Here is a 20,955-nt window from a genome sequence, read left to right as displayed (position 1 = left end):
TAGATTTAAAAGCTTGGATCCCGTATGATGATGCCCGCAACCAGCTGTTGTAGCTTTGCCAAGTTAGTTCCACCGCCGTCATGTGCGTCGGGAGCGTGGGCTTGCCGGATTTCGCCATTGATTCACTTGAAATTCACTCCTCCCTAGCAGAGGTACATGGTTGCGTTTTGCGTGGATTCCTGAAGGATCCACGCCATTTTCCTGGAATTTACGAACCGAAGAAAAATGGGAAGAAACAAGTGGATGTGATAAAATGTTGTAGACATTGGCAAAGACAGGGGTGTCAGCAGTGGCCTAGCCCCCTAACATTATTGATTTAAGCCTAGTATTAATATGAACAGTGACATTTTGCTGCTGAAATTATGTATTCTGTTGGATTGTCCTTCCCCAACAAGGCTTAGCAACACTTAGCCCCCCTCATTCGATTTTCCTGGCTCCGTCACTGGTTGTAGATACCTACCGACCAGGTGCACTCTCCTGCTTCAAGCTAGGTCTTGGTTCATAGAACACAAGGATAGAGTGACTTGTGGAGGAAGACGATTAGAGAGGTCCCGAGTAAGGAACAGAGCGATAATTCTACACCTACGAAAAGATCCTACGTAATCTTACGTACCCTTCCATACATACTCTCCTCCCTCCTGATTTTAACTAAGGTGGGCCCGAGCCACTAATCCTAAACCAGTTAATTACGTCCAAATCAGCATTTACATAAAAACCTCACGTAACTGTACGTGGGTCTAGCATTGCTCGGGAACAGAGACAGTGAAGTTGATAGTACATTTTTTTAGGGAAGTTGGCACTTGGCAGTACATGGATCCTCAACCCTCACGCTTTAGCAACGGCTATTTAACAAGGCACACTCACACCTGAACGCATTACATGGGCCGCTCACTTGGGCCGGCACAGATACAGCCCACGTAGCCGCAACTGTTGTTGTTGCAGTAATAGGACTAAAAAAGTGTAGTAGCACCTAGACTCATTCTTCGAGCATTTGGCCGACATCACCGCCGCTTGGCGAGCTGGAACGTGCGCTTCAAGAACTGGTTGGCGGCCTCGTCGTCGCGGTGGCACAAGACGCGGAGGATGGTGTTTGGGTCCGCAGGGCCCCACTGCCTCGTCGGCGGTAGGTGGGTCGTGCCCCCGTCGCTGTCCTCGTATTCTCGCACGCCCGCGATGGACTCCGACGTGGCGGCGCCGAACGCCGTGATGAGATGCTCCGTCGACCGAGCCATGAGCTCAACGACGCCCTCTGCGGCCTCCGCCTCCTGCACCACCACGTCCTCGGGGACCAGGCCCTCGCCGCACGTGCAGAAGGCGCGCTTCAGGCTCCGGAAGTCCTCCTCCACCATCCCGTGGTCCGCCCTAGTGAAAGTCCGGTCGTTGCCGCCGGCGAGGAGGACCATCAGGAACGCCTGGAACGAGGCCTTCATCACCTCCCGCACAGCCACTGGCTGCGCGTGGTCAACGAGCACGGACACGAGGAACGACAGGTTCTGCTTCAGCGCGCGGAGCACCGGCCGGATGCGTGTGTCCACGACGTTGCGGATGTATAGGCCCTGGTAGAAGGAGTGGCGCGAGTCGAGGAAGATGAGCCGGAATGCGGCCACCTCGGCGACGTGGGACACCGCCGACTGGGCCGCGGCGCGGGTGCGGTCGAAGTTGACGGAAGTTGCCACCCGGTTACCGCCGGAGGCAGAGGAGAGTGACGAGAGCGTCTCCTCGATGGCCTGGAGGTGGGTGAGGACGTAGTGGAGCGTGTTGAGGCGGACGTAGAGGCGCTGCGTGCCGCGGCTTATGGATGGCCGCGGGGTGTGCTGCGAGGCGCCGCCGCGCGGGTTGGCCTCCGGCGCTTGGCACGACGGCAGCACCGCCTTCTTCCACAGCCGGAAGAAGCCCGAGTCCTGGTTGCACCTCGTCAGCGCCGGGAGGGGAGGGACGTAGGTCTGCTTCGACCCTGCATTTGGATTGAAGCAAGTCTATCGATCGATGATGGCATGGCATGCTAAGTTTATTTAACGGGATTGAGTTTGATCGGATCGTTTACCACATGATGCGACGAAGGAGATGTAGTCTTGAAAGATTGAGTCGAGGCCGTAGACGAGCGCCTGAACCACGTCGTCTTTTGCGGTGGCCGGAATGTCAGAGAACTCGTCGATGGTCGCCCTGGACAGCCTCATCAACTCTATTGCCGACGCGGGGAAAGGCTCCTCCTTGGACTTGGGAATCCAGCTCTACAAAAACAAGGTCAAGCTCTACGAATTCCAGCTTCACTTCATCCACCAGAGATCGAAGTGTTCTTCATTACCTCGGTTTCTTTGGCTCTAAGGAGGCAGTCGCTGCCGATCCGAAGCCTGTCATCCATCCAAGCCTTGAGCAAGCTCATCACCACTGCCTCCACCTCGTAGGGCTCCATGTCGCCGACGACGGCCCTTGCCCGGTCGTCCTTGCAGTCCGCCGCGTCCTCGGCGGTCATCTGCGCCAGGGCCTTCTCCAGGCGATTCGCCGAGTGGAGCACGCGGACGAGCTCCTCCGTCAGGATGGTGACCTTGCCCAGGTACTCTCTCAGCACCACGCCGAAGCAGCCGTGCAGGGTGACTGCGGCGACCGCTATGGGGGCCGGGTGCAACCGCCTCAGCAGCGGGCTGAAGTTGGTGCGCTCGAACATGGCCAGCTGCTCCGTCTCCCTCGCCAGCCGCGTCAGGACCACGCCGGGGTCGTTTGCAGGGTCTGCCTCTCCCATGCCATTCTCGAGTATCTGGAATCATATATATCATGTCCGGCGATCATATCAAATTGTGTCCGACAGCTTGATGGTAGGGCTAATGGTTTCTTGCTTTTCCTACGTGATGAAGCACGGGCTCACTTTGGTGAAGATGTTCTTCATGGAACACCTGATGTAGTAGTCGACGCGGTCGGCGGTGAAGTTCCCGGTGCCCGCGTATTCTCGGTCGGCGACGATCTTGCCTGCGGCAAGCGCCAAGGACAGCAATATCTCCATGCCCTCCGTGGCAGTCCCGCCGGTGCCTCTCTCGTACCTCTCGTGGTAGTCCAGCAACCGCTTCTCCGACCACTCCTGCATCTTGCCGAGCGCGCTGAGGAGCACCTTGGCGTACACCGGGTCACGGGACTGGGACTCGCGGCTCCCCTGCTTGGCGTCGGCCGCCACGTCGGCGAGCAGGGCGAGAGTCGCGGACGCGAGGTCCGGCTCGGCCTGCTCGGTCACCACGTACTGCTGGAAGAAGACCCAGGCGAAGCACACGTTGTGCACCGCCCGACCGACGCCCAGGATCGGCCACGTCTTCTTGATGAGCTCCAGCAGCTCGTCCACCTCGTCTAGCACCACGGTGGGCTCCCTGTGGTCGAAGACGGTCTGGAGGAGGGACACGTAGAGGAGCACGTTGAGCGGGTAGCCGTCGGCCCAGTGGCACGCGTCGCTGCCGCTGCCGGGGCGCCACGCGAGCGCGTGCACGGCGTTGGTCAGGACCCGCATCGCGTCGGAGCCCTTGCCCGTGTCGATGGCGCGGATCTCCGTGGCCCGCATCACCTCGCGGAAACGGAGCACGGCGGCGTGGAGGCGGTCGAGCGGGAGGGACGGGTGCAGGAGGAGGCCTGCCTCTAGGAGCTTGATCTGCCGGAACTGCCACTGGTGGTACTCCTCGCCGTCGGTGAACTCGGACGGCTTCAGCTGCCGAAGTAGCTCCAATGGCAGGACGATGGAATCAGGCTTCTTCCCAACCTGTGGAAATAATAAATGGATAGATAATTCCACGACCGACCAGGGGCACGTGCATTGCATGGATGCGAGGGAAAATCGCCATGCATGCATGGGTGCGCATCCGGACCTGTCCGACGACGGCGCGCATGAGCGTTCGGCGGAGCCGCGCGTCGCTCTGCTCGGTCACCCGCATCTGTTGCCGCATGATCTCTGCCGACGTCATCGGTCGCCGTGTTCGGCCGGGAGAGACCGGGCCTGAATTCTGGCTCAAGGTGCGCACCATCGTCGGCGCGGACCGCCTCGGCTTGAGCCCCAGCGCCTTCTTCACCTTGCTGCTCATGACGGCGCTCCCGCCCCTCGCCCCCGCGCCGGCCACCGGTGACGACACCTCCCCCTCCGACGCGCCGCCGCCCCGCGCCCCGGGGCTCGACGCTGCAGCGCCACCGGAGGAGCGGCAGGACATGAAGAAAATCTCGTACGCCGTCTCGCGGAGCTCCACGGCGCCGAGGGCATCGATGCCGCCGAAGGGGCACTCTAGGTCGACCGCGGCGAAGTCAAGCTCGGTGGCGTTTGATGAGCGCGTCGCCGAGGGGCTCCCGGAGGCGGAGCGCGACCGCTGGTGGTGTCCCATCGTGCCCATGGTCACGTCTCCCGTGCGTTCCAGTCGGCGGGGCCGGGCCGAGCCGAGCGAGGTCGCTCGCAGCGCTGCTGGCTGGCTGGCGACGTCGCCCTCCCGGCCGCGCAATGGAGGCACGAGAGAACTGGCTAGGCAAGGACGGGACGGAAAGGTTGAGGCAGCTACGCCCAAATAGATGGTGGACTATTTCTGTGTCACAATTCGAGGAGAACCAAGAGAAGTTGTTTCGCACGTGATCTTTTAGGGAACGGAATATAGGACGCGGATTTTTGTGAATATAGGTGCGTGCGCATCCTTTATGAAATGGGTGTAGTTAGATTTGAGTCGACTGAGTTTTAAGGAAGTCTTAATCAAGTGACACGATATATAAAAAGAAAAAAGAAAAATTAAAGGAAAATTTTGCATGGATCTTAATGTAAGATCTCACAAACATAGCATTGACTGAGAATTCGTTAAGTCTTAGTCGACTGAAACTTAGCAATCTCGTTTATAAATGGTAAATTTGAAAAATGCTAGATAAAATTAAAAAAAACTGAATTTATTTTTGTAATATACATAGTCAACTGGTATACTTGCATATGTTTCATGAAGAAATCACATACTCCCTCCATCCGAAAATAGTTGTCATCAAAATGAATAAAAAGGGATATATCTAGATGTAGATACATCTCTTTTTATTCATTTGATGACAAGTATTTTCGGACGGAGGGAGTATATGGTAATCTAGGCAAAATTGACAAAATTGAAGCTATATTAATAAACATTGTTTAATGAATAATAGGATTGCATTTACTAAGGCTCTGTTTAGTTCATAAGTCTTAGGACTTTTTTTAGTCCCAACTTATAAGTCCTTAAAAAGTCCCTATCTGTTTGGTTCCTAGGACTTATAAGTTCCTATAAGACCATATTACAACTATAAGTCCCTATAAGACTCTTCTTGAGTCTAATTTCATAAGTCTCAAATACCCACTTTAAGTCCCTATAAGTCCCTCGTGTTTGGTTTAGATGGGACTTATAAGGACTTTTTTAAGTCCTAAACCAATAAGTCTCTGGAAACAAACACCCTCTAAGAATACCATCGGGGCTAATACATCATGAAACTTCACACGTGAGTAGAATGATCGACTAAGTTTCATACTGTAAAATTTCAGAAATTTTTAATTTTTCTAATATTTTTTATAAATATACTATTCACGTGAGTGCGCACGCACCCATATGCACCTTTGTATTTTCGCTGGAATATAGCCCCGACTTATACAAGTGACAAAGGCAATAGCGCCGACGCTTTTTTATATGCTACTATTTCGGAAACTTTGATTTGATTTAGTACCTCTCAAGCCGCTACTCAGACTATTATCCTGTCTTCGACATTGTTTCGACAAGATGTTCTAAACTAAGTCGATAAAGAAAATCGTTTCCAAAATTGGCACCTATTTTTCTTTTTAAGTATTGTATTAAAAATTATCACGGGGCAATTTTGACATCTACACAATGACAACTTTGATTTCAATACAATGGCAACTTCAATAATCGTGGGATGATAACTTTTCGTTTTTGTGAGACCCACCCTGGGCAATAAGAAGCTAACCTAGAAACTATCTGTTTGGTCTGCATTTTTTAGCAACGTTGGTGCCTATGGTTCACCCCTACAGCACTTTCACTGATGTATACATTTCACTGCGACTTCAGTTTTCAAACTTAAAACTTGAATTTTTCAGCTGAATCACTGCAGTAGTTTTTTTTTGAGGAAAGAATCACTGCAATAGTTGGTTTAGACTATTGCGAAGTGTCCAAAATACATTGGAGATAAAATGACAGCACAGCTTTCCAAATGACATCACAGATATACTAGCATAATAATACATCCATCTTTGACAGTAAATCAGACTCATATTTCAGTCGATCCATGAGAGAATTGTTGTTTGTTCTGGATAGAGCTCGTCTGGGGTCAAGCAGCGATCTGCATTTCAAGAAAATAAACCAAATTTGGTGGGAATTGGTTCATAGCATAATTCACTCCCAAACAGATCCTAGCAGAGTCGGGCAAACCTCCAAAGTCTCGTGTTACTTTATATATGTGACAAGTGAAAACTTCACGTCTCCAGCTTAATGTACTTTTGGGTCAATGCACCTGTCCAGCAGCATATGTCAGGCAGGAGGCAGGATGTAGCCAATTTCAAACATTAATTGACCCCTCAAAATACAGCAACTTAAGACTTATACACATTTTCAGTAAAATGCAAATGAACATCGGAAAGATGAAGAGAAATCAATCAGTATTTTCGTACAACCTTTTCTTGAGGGAAAAATACATGAGAAAAGGTGGCATCTCTAGTTTTCCAGAGTTATTCACATCTTCGATGCCTCGTTTTGAAGCAAACATGAAATTACATCACCGATCATTCAGTATTTTAAGATTTCAATCAAGTTAATCCTAACACAGGATGCACTTATGCAAGTTAATTCTTTGCTTTTATAAAAAAAATACACCCTCCCTTCATAAATACAAGATATTCAACTTTTTTGTGAATCGGATGTATAGACACATTTTAGTGTGTTTGTTCACTCATTTCAGTCCATATTGAAATATCTGATACATCTTATATTTGTGAACAGACGGGGTACATTGCAGAGACTCGGCATTATGCTTGATTACTGAAAGAGATAATGCAAATATATTATCCCAGTACACCCACAAAAATAATGTACAACTTATGATACAATTTCTTCAAAAAAAAAATTGCCCCCACCATCCTCCAGAATAAGTCTGTTTTTATCCAGAGCAAATCCACTAACAAGTACAGTTTTGCCACAAAATGCAGGCAAATTAACTTTAGGCGCTTAAACCAGGTCATGTTGATGTCATATTTGGTGCTAAACGCTCACAAGCCAAGCCTAAATCGTGTTAGTCAACCATGGCTTTAAAGACCAAATTGTGCAAGGGCTCTGATCTAGTTATATTAATTACTACATTCATGTTTAAAAAGCTACGTGATTCATAAATTAGATGGTGTTATGCTGGTTCTGATAAGGCTGTTATTTACTCCGTTAGAAAAATAGTGATGACTCTGCTATTATGTGATACATCACACATTATTGGCACTTGTATATTATGTAAGTAAAAGTGTTAGCGATCACAAGCAGACCATTCCATTTGTTATAACTGAATGGAACATATGCAAGCCTAATAAAGCAACAAAGCTTCCATACAAAGGCGTACACGTACCATAGTTACAATATGCTTTACCACATGTTGTAGGCATTATATGCATACCGACAAGGAAGCCTCTAGACACTAACATTAACCTATAAATGCAATGATGCACTAAATACACGCAATGACTAAATTTAGATTTGCACGCTATTATGGTTGAAGTAAAAAAAAACTACAGATTAACCAATAACTAGGCTAAAATATCATTATATGTATATAAAGAGGGAAAAAATTTCTGCTTGCTATTTATTATCTTCGTCTTCAAGGATTCAGCAGCTGAGCAAGGCATGGTGAAGCAAGTTAATGAGCACTGATTTTTATGTCAGCATATAGTAGCCAAATGAAATTATATTATTTTTTTCAGTATTGTTAAAGCACATCTAGATGTGCCATAAGTATTGCACATCTAAGTCCTATATCATTGATCTTACGTTGAGATTCGTATGAATATTTTCTTTTTCTTTCTACTTGATTCACTCACTTAGATGTGCAATAACTAGGGCACATCTAGATGTGCCCTAGACACACCCTATTTTTTTTCTATTCACAAAAAAAATCAGGGCATGGAACGTATCAAACGCTTAACCATTTAGGATGTGTGATGTAGTGTGTTACAATAAATCCTGGTTTTCTCAACAACAAAAAAGGACAAAGTGGAATGAATAATGTTAAATCTTCTGTCTAAGGGAACGATCATTCAATCACTTTGATCTTGTGTTCAAAACACGATAGAGCAGTGACTTCAGTAGAAAAATTATCGTGTCAAAACCATTGCTATCGCTGGTAGCACCATGGTGTTTTGCTCCTTTTTTAGAGCATATTTCACAATTAGTTTTACTATCTTATATGTATGATGACAAAAGTAAATAAATATTCAAGTGTAAGCTTGTCAAAATTATTTCTAAAATCTACTCCTTCCATATCAGAGGGAGTAGATATTTTTTTATTTATCATCAAGGTTAACCTAGACATTTTGAGAAGATATTGCGGGCTAAAATTGACAAGGCTTGACTTCAGTGATTCACAGGGTGAATTAGTTAACTTCTTTATCAGGATATACCAAATCTACCGGGCAGGAACCAAGGTATCATCTCCAACTAGGACAAAAACCATGTCGAAACGATTTTCCAAACAAAACTGAAAGGCAATGAATCTTTGTTTCCACGTACCACCACCTTGCAGCACAGCAAGATCCTCAAGAACATGAAGCACATAAAAAGCAAGTAGCTTGCATTCTGTGCCAATGCTTCAAATCGCAACTTCTCATCAGCTCATCAAGCAAAATCAGCAGATTTCCAATATCATTTTCACCCTCACTTGGACATGCTTTACACGGAATGGCGTCACATGCAACCTGTACAGAAACGAAACGAAGGAGGAAGGACAATTATTTTACTTGCCAAATGCCTCGCTACTGTACTCTAGGGTTTCTACCTGTACATCATTCATCATGTAGCATCACTGTTTTTTGGGATCTACACTACCTTAGAAGTTGATGCTACCATCTTGCTGCTAGTAAGCTCTTTATCACTGCATATGTACTATCAAAATTTAAGACCAAAAGGCTTGAAGGGCTAATCAGTTCCCTCTACTATGCCTGTTTAATCCATCTACATACCAAACATCAGATGCTAACCCTGAAACATATTCACAGCTTCATCATGCATACGAACAATGTTTCTCAAAAAAGAATGTACACATAGGATGTCACATTCCAGTTACATAAAGAAGCAGACTATACTTGACCGTCCGTTTGAAGCAGCTACAGTACCAAGCCTCTATCAGTGCATAGTTTCGGGACTAGCATCTGTTGCAAACCGTCAAATTTGAAGAATAAAAGTAACACCTTAACTCCAAGGTGAGCTAAAGCAAAGCAAGGAACCAGAGATGAACACAACCGCCAGCGATCAACGTTTCAGACTTAACCACAATAGGGAGAGAGTATCCAGCATAAATACTACAGTCAAACACGAATATATGATTCTGTAGAATAGAGATACAACTAGATAATTTGGTCCATAAGCAGTGAAGCTACTCTAGCTTTAAACTAGAGATAAAGCAACCTGAAACTCCACTCATGACAAAGCACACCAAAGGATAAGCTAAACATAAATAAAGCATTATGAAGATACAGCTACTCGACATAATAGCTACTTATTGACTTAAGTTCTAGTTAAGCCACGAAAGGATCAAGCATTCCAACCAGGAGAAATACTGATTTAACCGGCAGAATGGATGGCCTTCAGGAAGACGAGAGCAAAGCCAGAATACTGCAATAATACATATGCTGCCCAAATGCACTGGTTCACACCATGAACATTATAACAGCCTCTTCTACTGAGCAACCCTAGGCTGCATACCACCATAACCACTGCCATAATTTGATTGGCCCTCAGAAGCTCCATTGACTGCACCACCAAATCCCCCGCCTTGTGAAGGATCAGTCCACGCATTTGGATATCCAGAGTTTCCATTCCCACTTCCATATCCAGCAGCACCATACCCAGAGGCTGCACCAGTAGCAGGATTTCCAGCACCATCTCCCCGACCACCATAAGCACCATACCCTCCATGATTACCATATGATGCATCTCCTCCATATCCACCATAACCATAGCCCTGGTTTCCATAACCTGCAGCTGCACCAGGTGCCTGACTAGCGGGTGCATTCCCACCAGCAGAAGAGCTATTCCATGCACCATAGCCTGCATTGCCAGCATAACCCCCAGTGCCATAACCAGACGGAGCTTGACTGCCCCAGGGTCCTCTATTAGCGCCTGGAGGGCCACCCTGGTAACCGGAAGCAGCAGCACTTGGATTGCCATAAGCCCCAGCATACGCAGCAGGAACAGCTCCATACCCTGCAGACCCATAATTTCCATATGTAGTTCCAGGATTGGTGTGCCCATATCCATACCCAGTTGGAGCACTGCCATAAGCTCCAGCACCATAACCTGGGTAGCCACCACTGCCTTGCTGCGCCTGCCCATATCTGCTAGCATCGCCTCTGCCATCATAGCTGCTAGCATTGGAGTTGGGTCCATTGTTACTATGAAAACCCCCACCTCCCATGGAACGGCCGCCGCCGCCAGAGCCAGGATTCGCCTCTCGGGGCAGAGCACGCTTCACCTCTACCATCTTCCCTCCAAGATCGTGGAAGGTTTTGTGCAGCACACGGTCAACCGCATCCTCCGAGTCAAAGGTAATGAAGCCGAAGCCCCGGGGACGCTGTGTTGTCTGGTCATACATCACCACAACATCGGTGACAGCCCCGAAGGTCTGGAAGTACTGCCGGAACTCCTCATCTGTCAGACTGGAGGGCAGTCCGCCCACAAAAATCTTCTTTGTCCTAGCACCACCGGCATCGCCGCCGCCGCCGCCGCCCCCACCACCTCCAGCGTTCCTTCCTGCGCTAGGGTTCACCGCCTTGGTAGCCTGCTGCTCCTCCCGCGAGAGCGCCCGCTTCACATCGACCTGATGAGACAACAGAAGCACAAGAGAGATGCCCAGGCATGAGTTACTCCTCGTCCCAGATATGCACACCCCTAGGCCGCTGCAGCGGGGTAGATCGGAAGGCGGCCGAAGCGAATATTCGACGCGAATATACCGCTAGGGTTTGGGTGGGGTGAAGAGACCAAGCGAGGGGGAGTAGGTACCGTGCGGCCGTCGAGGGTGTGGGGCTCCTGGAGGGCGGCGTCGACGGCGGCGGGGTCGGCGTAGACTACGAAGCCGAAGCCCCGCGGGCGGCCAGTGAGCTTGTCGCGCATGACGGCGGCCTGGGAGACCTCGCCGAAGTTGGAGAAGTGCTCCTGCAGCTTCTCCTCCGTCGTCTCCCAGGAGATGCCGCCGATGAAGAGCTTGCCCTGATCCGACTCCATCACCGCCTCCTTGCGCCGCTCCTCTCCTCGGATTCTCTCGCGCTCGGGTGCGGGAGGGGGCGATGGGGAGAGGGAGAGAGAGAGAGGGGAATTGGGGGATTTCGGCTTCGGGAGGGGGCGGAGGGGGGCTTTGGGATATTTTAGGGCGCGTGCGGGGTGCGTCTGGTGGAACTTAAACTGACGAGCACTGAGACGCCACTTTTATTCAGCTGTAGAAATTAACATATACAAACAATAATCCCCTTCCCTGAAGGCTGAGGAACGAATGAAAGGAATAGAACACCTAAATTAGATACAAAGGAAAACGAGAAATATCAACAAAGGAGTAATTATACAAAGACTTGCACAAGCAACAAGTATGAGCTTTGGACTGCATAAATGACATGAATCAGCCAGATGGTCTCTGATAGATATGTTTTGTTCTTGGGTCCACAATCATGCCCCTACCACCATTCACCTCCAAATCATGCCTGTAGGATTAAACTCATAAGTACACAATCTCTTCTAGTTCCCTGCAAACGTCCTAAAAGTTGGAAGGATTTGCGTAAGGCTACTTACTGAAAAACAAAATCTGGGATAGTTAATTGTTCGCGTGGTACATATCTGAACAATTGCACCAGCCTGTCAACATACACAACTTTCTTCCATACCTAATCAAAAAAAGAGGATGACAAACCTTAAGCAACACCTTATACGATTAAAAAGGAATATCAGTACGGTGTGAACTGGGAGGTACCTCTCCATCAATCAAAAGCTGCATCCCCAGAATAGCTGTTCTCAACCCCAAGGTTGGGTGGAGTATATAAATCCCCTGATAGAGTGAAAATTGTCAGAAGACCTAACTTATTAAGAGATAAATATGTTACATAGTGAGCACAACGAAGATACCGACATGAAGGTTTCGCTGGTGTTTCCGACCTAATATTTGTTGTATCCGTTTCATGAATCCTAAATCTGGTTGCCTGGAAATGGATTAAGAAAACTCCTTACATCACAGCACGGATGGGTTAAGAGTAAGAACGAATATCAAATTTTAATCAGTCTACGGTGAATGTTTAGCAGCAGAAATGGTCTACTTGACCCCCACTAGTTTGTACTCCCTCTGTCCCATAATATAAGAGCGTTTTTTACACTAGTGTAGTGTCAAAAACGTTCTTATATTATGGGAAGGAGGGAGTAGCTGTGATAACATAACTCCATGAGGTTATAAACCAGATAAATAACCAGCCCATTAACCTTTGGAATAGGTCAGGTTGTCCCGGCTCCAAACCTCAGGGGATCAAGTAGACATTTCTTTGTATCGAACACTTACGGTTGTAATGATGCTGCCGAGTGGAGATAGACAATAGTATATGGCTTCTGAATCAAAGGTTCAAACTCCTGCAAAGAGGAAGGATGTTACTTTTAGATTGAAGCTAATTCACCTTTTATGCCTTATTTTGGTTCTCTTTTCTATGGTTGGCAAAATAAAAGACATAATAATAAAATAAAGATCATGAATTATGTACTAGGAGAAAACCACAGAAAATCTTAGGAAGCATATACATAACTTCTGCAATATAATACTACCTCCGTACCAAAATATAAGACGTTTTGGTAGGCTATTTGGTACAGAGGTAATATTAAACAAGTACTCCCTGTAGACCCATCCAAACATTCTTGGTGCCTTTTCTGTATGTTTTCTTGTTTTCATATATATTTGTGCAGAATCATCTCACAGTTTCGTAAATTCATTATACCAAGACTTTAAAATAACAGAATTACTTGGATTGATTGCCTTCATGTGAGTTTGAAATTTAAACCAGACATTTTGGAGCATCATTCTTGCGTGCTTGCTGCCAATGCAAATGTACAACCAGATATGAAAAGCATAAAATACACTAGAAACTAGATATTACATTTAAGAAATACAGAGAGCACAGCAAACCCTATACTTTGGCTAAGCTAACTTCCTAGCCCTACCTCCACAAACAATATCATTCAAGTATCTGCAAACAACAGCAGTCCAGGACTTGAGGACATATGCAAGAAGATAATTTGGCATTGGTACATGACACAACACATGAACTGTGGCTGCAGAAGTTCTGTTAGGCAACATTTATTTCAATTGTATGATTACCTTCACTACATGTAGAACAAACCGTTCAAGATCCAGGCAGCGGAGAAGAAAGTGCGCACCAACAACAACCATAACTGGGCGCCCTTCACTATCAACTCCGCCACGATAACTGCAATTGTAGAGAGCATCAGACTGCAGGCAACAAAACAGTCTGAAGAAAAAGTAATCATATGCACACTGCAAGAAGTAAAATAACCCCTTGTTATAACATCAGTTGCATACATTATTTTCATCTCAGCAATCTCTGAAAGATTAAGGGAATTTGCTTTCGCAAGGTATCGTGAATGAAGTGAATATTCCTCAGCAGCAGACAATGGAGGGAAACCTATATCACCATATCCAAGCAACCTAGCATAATTAAATCCCTTTTGAGCTTGAGAAGATTTTTCCCACTGCTCCTTGCGCCGCAGATCCGGGTCTTTAATTAATGACATAAATGAAGGGTCCAAATATGAATCCAGTTTGAATGTACTCCTGCTGAATAAATCAGATAAAATTAATTTAACAGTGCTGTGATTAGACAATGTCCTTTTGAAGATAGGTTATAATATGTAATCCAAGGGGGAAAAAGGCGCTTGCATAAATTGTGCGTTTTTCCACATGCCTAGCGCCTGGCTCGCTTAGGAATTGCCTGCGTGCATAGGCGTTCCATACGGACAATGTAATCAATAAAATAGACATTGCAGTCATCTTTATGATAAAGTAAGAAGGTAAATAACCCAGAACTGACTAATTCAAGGTGGAAAAAATCCAGTACGAGAAAAAAGAGCAATGTCTCATCCATATGAAGGACTACACTAAAGATAGTTTTTCAATAAAAAAAAAGGCAAGTCAAAGTAAGATGAATAGGTCAATTTTAGGCTGCCTAAGACCAACAATGATGCATAATGCCCTAAGTTATGAATCAGCATCAGCACATAGATAGCATTCAGAATTTCAGATTACCACATATCAACTGCAAATCTATCAATTGCATACAGCGTATGTGTATTTCTACCAGTGATTGAAGAGTCTAGGAAGATGTTAAACTTCTAACATTTACCTTGATGCCAATCCAGACTCAAGAGGAAGATCAAGAGGAGCTGTAGCCACTGTTCTATCTGCTGCACCAGCAGGCAATGGTCTTATTCTTATTTTCCTTTCATCTATTACAGTTTCACCATTCTCATCCCCGACATCAGCTGGAAGTTTTGATACCGCAGTCTCTTCCTCTTGCTTGTCCCGAGGGAAATATAGCGGAAGCAATCTACATAATGCTTACCGTTAGCAAATGCAAGAAAAAATAAAATAAATTTTGGGCTTCAGCAAGTACCTTTTGTATATCTCTGTATCAGATGATGATGTAATACAAAAAATAAGACCAGCTATCTTGCCTTTCTGTTTCTCCAGAAAACGTCTAACAGTCCCTGAAGAATAAAGTGAGTTTGTGCAGAATAAACCCAAAAGATATAAAATATTTGCAGAGTGACTACGGTACAATCATTTCTTTGAGCAATTCACAAATAAGTTCTTTCACTTTCTGCCACTCATCATTTCACCTCCACGTGGAAAAAAGAAGTGGGAACAATATATGAAGTGAAAATCGGTTGAAAACTTCTTTTTAGTATAAAATATTTTCTTGCATAGTACTCCCTCTGTTCCATAATACTTGTCATGCCACGACAAGTATTATGTAATGGAACGGGGGGAGTAACAAATATAAGTAATAAATACCAAAAGTAAAGAGAACAGAATGAAAGAACTCACGTATTGCCACATGGGCAGCTGGTTCACGAGGATAGTTTTTAGCTTCCGTGTATATGCAACCCATTGCGATGCTAACGAAATGAAATGAATAAGTAACAAGATGTGTCAATTTCAGATTGCATAGCTTAAAACACCTGAGATCACTTGTTAAGTGAGAAAAAATAACAACATCTAACGATGAAATCTTTCATTTTGGCCCACAAATGCGGCAAGTACCTTTCAAGGCCGTTCTCAATGAGTAGTTCCAAACATGACCGGTAGCAATGACTAAGTGCATTTTCCGCAGCTGTGTGATATTTGACAGCATATTTGGGTCCCACTGTATGGATGACCTTCCTGCATAATCAATTGACATATACATTTCAGTATAAGCAACAATACATACATTTTTCAATCAGTAATGATGAAATGAATCAGGATGATTTTCCAAGTATCAAACAAGAATACTCAAATTAGTAACACCTTTCCCATAAATTGCATATTTCCCATAACTAGGATTCGTTCCAAACTCCATAGTAGATTTCAACTTTTCGGGTTATGTGAGTTCAACAACAACGCTTATCATAAAAACTTCGTCATATAAAGCTGATGACTGACAGTCAATGAACTCCAATATAGAGATACCACCTACAAGCATCTACAACCGCAACTCGCAAATGTGACCCCCTATACATCTGCGGAGGGGCCCAGACACGTCCGCGGACAGCGCCCGGTCACCCCTCAAATGTTTGCATCCACAGCCGTGCCCCTAATTCCAAAACCCTCAATTCCATACAATCCTCATGCAACGTTAAAAACAACATATGTAGTTCATCTATATCAACACACATAGCATAGGGGATTTCTCATACATGCCATCGAACTACCAAAAATTGGCATGTTCTACTAGCTATGAAATATGGCTATGGAGGAAGTTGACCCACAGCCGCCCTTGCCCTTGCCATCTTCATCGAGGAAGCAGCGGTCGAAGACGCAATATGGCGAGCCGGATCCGCTCACTGTCGGGGCTGTTAAATGCGTCACCGGCCTCCTCCTCTTTGGGGGGCAGTCCCGCAAGGGCACAGACCACCCGGGTTTGCTCCAGTGCGAGGGCACGCGCCGTCCAGGCTTGTCGTTTCGTCGAGGAAGCAGCGGTCGAAGACGCAATATGGCAAGCCGGATCCGCTCACCGTCGGGGCTGTCAGATGCGTCACCGGCCTCCTCCTCTTTGGGGGGCAGTCCGGCGAGGGCATAGACTACCCGGGTTTGCTCCAGTGCGAGGGCACGCGCCATCCAGGCTTGTCGCTTCGCCAGGATGGGGGAACGGAAGGCGGTGCCCTCCGCACTATTGTCCTCCATGGCATGCGACAGCCTTCGCAGTGCGTGGCGCAACTTCTCCCTCACACGGCGGGCACGCCGCTCCTCGATGCATCCGTGGTCGTGACGTCTGGCGGCATTAACCTCGGAGTCGGAGCCCGACGTCGTAGGGATGAGGCTCCACCGAAGGGGTTGCGCTGCAAGCCCTGTGCCGTTCGGTTGGGCGCGCCGGTACCTCCAGCTGCTGCTCGCCGCCTCCGATTCCCCTGCGGTCACGCACCTTGAGCCGCCGGACCCAAGCCCACTTGCGCACCACTGACGCAGGATTCCCGCCAGAGCGATTCCGACAATGAAGCTTGGGTTTCCTCCCGGAATCGACAGGCCGGACGGCTAACTCCTTGTCTCCGCATGGGGCGAAGGCCTAGTCGACGGATCCAGAGTTGCCGGACTCGCGTCCAACCCCTAGGCCTAGCGACCCGCGTCGTCATCCCCCTAGGGCAACTCGGGCGGCCAAAAACCTAGCCGCCACCGCCGCAAACTCCCTCCTCTCCTCCCTCCTCTCCTCCCTCCGCCGCCGCCTTAGCCCGGGGGCCGACGGCGGTGGCGGGGGATCTCCTCTCTCGCGCGTCCCCGGGGTGGGGCGGACCCCAAGGCGTGTGGTGGCGCGACCGATCTGGGATCTGCGGCGCGGCGGATGGCGGCAGGCGACGGCTTGGCGCGGCGGGTCAGGGCTGCAGGCGCTGCGGATGGCCCTTCGGGCGACGGCGGCGGCTGCAGTTGGCGGCGGCCGGCTTGGCTGCGGTGGCGTGCATGCTGTCCTCAGATCGGCGGCGGCGGCGTGAAGGGCCTGGTGGTCTCGTTGGCGGCACCTCCGATCAGATCTGTTCTGACCGGTGAAGCCGGCGGTGGTGGTCATCTCTTCCGTCAGAGGTGGTCGGCCTGAGGCTGGGTGTTCGGATCTCGGGATCCGTCATCTGGCACCAGCTGCGAGTCGGGGAGACGTAGTTGCCGGTGAAACCGAGCCGACGGCGGGCGATGGCGGCATTCCACGTCGTTACCTTGATGAAGGCATCGTCATGTGACTTCCGTCGACCCACTCGTATTGCTTCGGGGGAAACCCGAGGATCTGGTGTTCCAGACCGGACGATGGCGGCACTGCGGTGTCGTTTCTCTCTTGGGAGCGTCGTTTTGTGGAGCAGCGCTGGAAGTCAGAGGCAGGAGGTCGAGCGGCTTCGTCTTGCACGGAGCTTCGGTGGAGATGTCAAGTTATGCCTGACCGACAGGTGCTACGCTTGGTCATGCCTGGTCGGCAGGTGCTACGCACGACAGATCCTCCAAGGGCTTCAAGCTGTGTCGGCTGGTGGTACGTGGCAGCATGGCGCTGAGGTGTATCAGTGGCGACCGCGACGTGTACAGCTGTTTGCACGCAGGGAGGAGGTGCCGTTGGGCGCCGTGGTGGCGTCGACGATAGCTGGACCGAGCAAGGTTGATGCATCAGTACAGTTCTGAAGATGGAGCGGTGGCAGTTGGCGGCGGCGGCCTCTGAGAGCACGCCGGGCCAGTGTGTGCCCCAGACCCGGCAAGTGGCTAGGTTGGGGTCTCAGGTCTTAGATGTTAGGCTTGGCTGCGATGTCTGTTTGGTATTAGGCCCAGGCTATATGCGCCCCTTCATCAACTGGATAGATGTAGCGACAGTTTGTTGCTTAGACGGCGGCTTTAGTCTTACTGTTGGATGACTTTGTAAGGTCTTGTGAGAATAATTAATAGAGTGGCCGTATACATCACCCAAATGCAAAGGCCAGGGGTCATCCTCCTTTTATAAAAAAAAGAGTTGCCGGACTCAGATCCGCTGCCCGCCATGCTGGAGAAGGCCAGAGATCGCTAGAGAGGAGCTAGGGGACAGAACGGAGCAGACTGGAGTGGCTAGGGTTTGGTCCGACGTGGTTGCCGGACAGCCCACCGCCCGTGAGTCATAGCTCTGGTAGATCAGAATCAATTTCTTTGACTTTATCATAAGGACTAGCAGACCACAAGTCTTATCGTGAAACCAAAAACTACACAGATGTTGTAACTAAGTAACTTCATGCTTCAACAGTATTTCGCACAGGACATATGTTCCATTTTCTACTAAAAAAGGGAACTACATTCATTTTCCACGTGAAAAACTGAGACGGGGTCACTAAATGCCTACCTCGCAGGAAGATCGTATGCATTGGTCATCTTTGCCATCCCAGTTCGGCACCCTCCCTGCAAAACGTCAAGCAGTAAAAACATGTCACTTCACAATCTCCAGTGATTGAACAAATTCCCCCCCCCCTAAAATTTTACTGCCCAGTCCTGACATCCAAAGTCGTACCAAGGTGGCGCATTCCTCCGCGAGCCCAGAACCCGCTGCAGCGTGCAGCCCGGGACTACTGTGCGCCTCGTCCAAGCTCTGCACGAACCGAAGAATCACGAGCTTAGCACCGCAGTTCCAGCATTCTCCAATGCCCAGCGAGACATAAGAAGAGAATCGCAACCTCGTTGGTGGAGTTGACGACGGCGTCGACCTCCATGTTCCAGGGGTGTCCCCGCCAGAGGTAGATCCTGGAGTTGATCTCGTGGTCCACGGGGAAGCGCGAGGCGCTCGCGCAGCCACCACCGGCGGCGCCGCCGTCGTCGCCGGTGAGCGGGTCGGAGAAGGAGAGGAAGGCGGACGCTGCGGGCTCGGATCCGCCGTCCGCGGCTTCGGCGGTAGCGGACGAGGAGGACGGCGTGTACAGGCGCTGGTCGGGGTCGCTCCAGCGCGGCACCTGGTCGAGCGTCACCGCAGGCTCGACGCCGCCGACGCCTGGCTCCATGGCGGCCGCAGTGGAGGCAGCTCCGGAGGCCGTGGCCGCCGCCGGTGAGCGGTGCTGCATGGAGGCGGAGACGGGCGGGCGAAAGGTAGTATAGCCGGGCGCTGGCGTGAGGCCGAGCGGCCGTTAAGAGGCCGACGCGAGACGGAAGGGGCCAAAGGAAGGCGGAGGAGATCGATAGAGACGACGAGAAAAAAACAAAAGCGTCTTCTGGACAATGACGTGTGGGTCTGTGGACCTGTGGGCCCTTTCACGTCAGAGACACGCAGCATGGTTTGTGGGGGCACGACGCGTGTGGGCGTAGCCGACGTGATACAGCTCGGACGGCAGGGAGCCGTGCTGGACTGGGCTAGCACTCCCGCTGGCTTGCTCGCCTGGTGACTCGTGTGGCACGTCCACCTGGTGATGAGATGACGTGTAACTCAGCTCGGATCGGGATCTCGCGGCTGGTGCGGTCAAGCACCAGTTGGGGACTCGAGTCCAGCCGCTGCTGTGGCGCAGGAGAAGGAAGGTTCGGATGGAGGAACTTGGGTGGAGCCCGGGCGTGAGGACAACTCAGGCAAGTCCGGAGCAGCATGGGCCTCCGCAACTGCAGGATCTGTCCGCAATTCTTTGGATCGAATCAACCACAGTTCTTCATCATTCGATGTGATCATCTCATCTCCGAGCTGAGCTAGATGGTCCGCTAAGCCACGACAAGAGCAGTGCATGACCATCGTTGTCTTTCGTGACTAAAATTTAGTGAAGGGGTGAGTATTTCAGAACATGTGGGTACTCAAAGTTCAGCATCACTGTTTAGGAAGTTCACATCCAAGCCACTCCAAAGATTTTGAGAATTTACGCACTCGGTGCTAGTTTTTGCTTCGGCACAGAGGCGGCCATGGTGGCTGCCCTTGTGGTGGTGCCGACGCTCCTGTGTGACATCTCCGTTTGGGATTATTTTGTGGAGAAATTGTTCAAGCCGGATGTCCGAATCCCGCAAAGCCCTCCATGCTTGTTGATAGGATGTTGGAATCCGTATATCCGAACTGCTCCATAGACATATAAGACTTCTGTTGGATGACAAAAGTGATTCGAACACTGCAGTCTAGACTTAGGTTTAAGGGTCCGCTTTATAGATGTCCTAAGTGACCGCATTCTAGAAATTACCATAATCAAAGATGATCTAATTAAGTTCTAGACCGTGTATTCTACATGCCTAAAAAGTTTATCCTCGCTATCTTATTTATCTTAGCAACTAGCATGCAGCTTATCTATCTCATCACATATGCCTCAGGCTGATTGTAATGGGGAGTATCATATACTAGTATCATGCATATGATACTAGTCTATAATACTACATCCCTAAGGCTAGTCATAGTGGGAGTAACTTAGATAGTAACATAGCGCACCTCGAGAATTTTTTGCTTATATGGCAAGTAGTTAATGAGAAGTAGTAACATAATATGTTACTGTAACATAGCGTTTTCCAAGACAACATGAGTCTACAAGCTATTAAATGAGGCCACATATG

The 20,955-nt window shown here is 48.7% G+C and overlaps 3 protein-coding genes across 8 annotated transcripts; all 3 read right to left on the bottom strand.

The window, feature by feature from the left end:
- Positions 1 to 786: 786 nt before the first annotated feature.
- On the bottom strand, positions 787 to 4,456 carry LOC125528845 (protein unc-13 homolog). The gene is made up of 5 exons (XM_048693303.1): positions 3,843 to 4,456; positions 2,864 to 3,736; positions 2,306 to 2,755; positions 2,045 to 2,231; positions 787 to 1,954 (listed from the first exon to the last, which is right to left on the bottom strand). The coding sequence occupies exons 1-5, from the start codon at positions 4,353 to 4,355 to the stop codon at positions 1,002 to 1,004; spliced, it is 2,976 nt and encodes a 991-aa protein (XP_048549260.1). The 5' UTR covers positions 4,356 to 4,456; the 3' UTR covers positions 787 to 1,001.
- A 1,562-nt stretch (positions 4,457 to 6,018) lies between these two features.
- LOC125506174 (heterogeneous nuclear ribonucleoprotein 1-like) lies at positions 6,019 to 11,566 on the bottom strand. Of its 3 annotated transcripts, XR_007282599.1 has the most exons (5): positions 11,223 to 11,566; positions 9,770 to 11,040; positions 8,736 to 8,920; positions 6,402 to 6,483; positions 6,019 to 6,312 (listed from the first exon to the last, which is right to left on the bottom strand). XR_007282599.1 is itself a non-coding variant. In XM_048671039.1 (2 exons), exons 1-2 carry the CDS (start codon positions 11,442 to 11,444, stop codon positions 9,901 to 9,903), a joined length of 1,362 nt encoding a protein of 453 aa, XP_048526996.1. In that variant the 5' UTR covers positions 11,445 to 11,566; the 3' UTR covers positions 9,522 to 9,900. The 3 variants fall into 3 exon arrangements, 1 of the variants encoding a protein (XP_048526996.1); XR_007282600.1 differs by having other exon boundaries at positions 6,019 to 6,483; XM_048671039.1 differs by lacking the exons at positions 6,019 to 6,312; positions 6,402 to 6,483; positions 8,736 to 8,920 and having other exon boundaries at positions 9,522 to 11,040.
- Positions 11,567 to 11,607: 41 nt separating this feature from the next.
- On the bottom strand, positions 11,608 to 19,605 carry LOC125506144 (protein GDAP2 homolog). 4 transcript variants are annotated; one of them, XM_048671011.1, is made up of 14 exons: positions 19,125 to 19,602; positions 18,962 to 19,039; positions 18,797 to 18,852; positions 15,526 to 15,645; positions 15,310 to 15,380; positions 14,876 to 14,969; positions 14,606 to 14,809; positions 13,786 to 14,040; positions 13,564 to 13,672; positions 12,757 to 12,824; positions 12,337 to 12,406; positions 12,181 to 12,255; positions 12,003 to 12,094; positions 11,608 to 11,914 (listed from the first exon to the last, which is right to left on the bottom strand). In XM_048671011.1, exons 1-14 carry the CDS (start codon positions 19,503 to 19,505, stop codon positions 11,833 to 11,835), a joined length of 1,755 nt encoding a protein of 584 aa, XP_048526968.1. In that variant the 5' UTR covers positions 19,506 to 19,602; the 3' UTR covers positions 11,608 to 11,832. The 4 variants fall into 4 exon arrangements, 3 of the variants coding, with proteins under 3 accessions (XP_048526968.1, XP_048526975.1, XP_048526981.1); XM_048671018.1 differs by having other exon boundaries at positions 13,786 to 14,037; XM_048671024.1 differs by lacking the exon at positions 13,786 to 14,040 and having other exon boundaries at positions 19,125 to 19,604.
- Positions 19,606 to 20,955: the final 1,350 nt, after the last annotated feature.

The sequence above is a fragment of the Triticum urartu genome, chromosome 1 (genome assembly GCF_003073215.2).
Source record: "Triticum urartu cultivar G1812 chromosome 1, Tu2.1, whole genome shotgun sequence".
NCBI lineage: Eukaryota > Viridiplantae > Streptophyta > Magnoliopsida > Poales > Poaceae > Triticum > Triticum urartu.
The sequence above is the reverse complement of the archived record's forward strand: the minus strand, read 5'-3'. Positions and strand labels throughout refer to the sequence as shown.

Bases quoted from the DNA above. Each gene is read 5' to 3' on its own strand.
- LOC125528845 (XM_048693303.1), bottom strand. From the start codon at position 4,355: ATGGGCACGATGGGACACCACCAGCGGTCGCGCTCCGCCTCCGGGAGC. The intron at 2,232-2,305 runs GTAATGAAGAAC...TTGTTTTTGTAG, and splicing joins TTAGAGCCAAAGAAACCGAG to AGCTGGATTCCCAAGTCCAA. The intron at 1,955-2,044 runs GTAAACGATCCG...ATCCAAATGCAG, and splicing joins CTCCTTCGTCGCATCATGTG to GGTCGAAGCAGACCTACGTC.
- LOC125506174 (XM_048671039.1), bottom strand. From the start codon at position 11,444: ATGGAGTCGGATCAGGGCAAGCTCTTCATCGGCGGCATCTCCTGGGAG. The intron at 11,041-11,222 runs GTACCTACTCCC...TTGTCTCATCAG, and splicing joins ACACCCTCGACGGCCGCACG to GTCGATGTGAAGCGGGCGCT.
- LOC125506144 (XM_048671011.1), bottom strand. From the start codon at position 19,505: ATGCAGCACCGCTCACCGGCGGCGGCCACGGCCTCCGGAGCTGCCTCC. The intron at 15,646-18,796 runs GTAGGCATTTAG...TTGATTATGCAG, and splicing joins GCATACGATCTTCCTGCGAG to GAAGGTCATCCATACAGTGG. The intron at 14,041-14,605 runs GTAAATGTTAGA...TGATTTATTCAG, and splicing joins GAGTCTGGATTGGCATCAAG to CAGGAGTACATTCAAACTGG.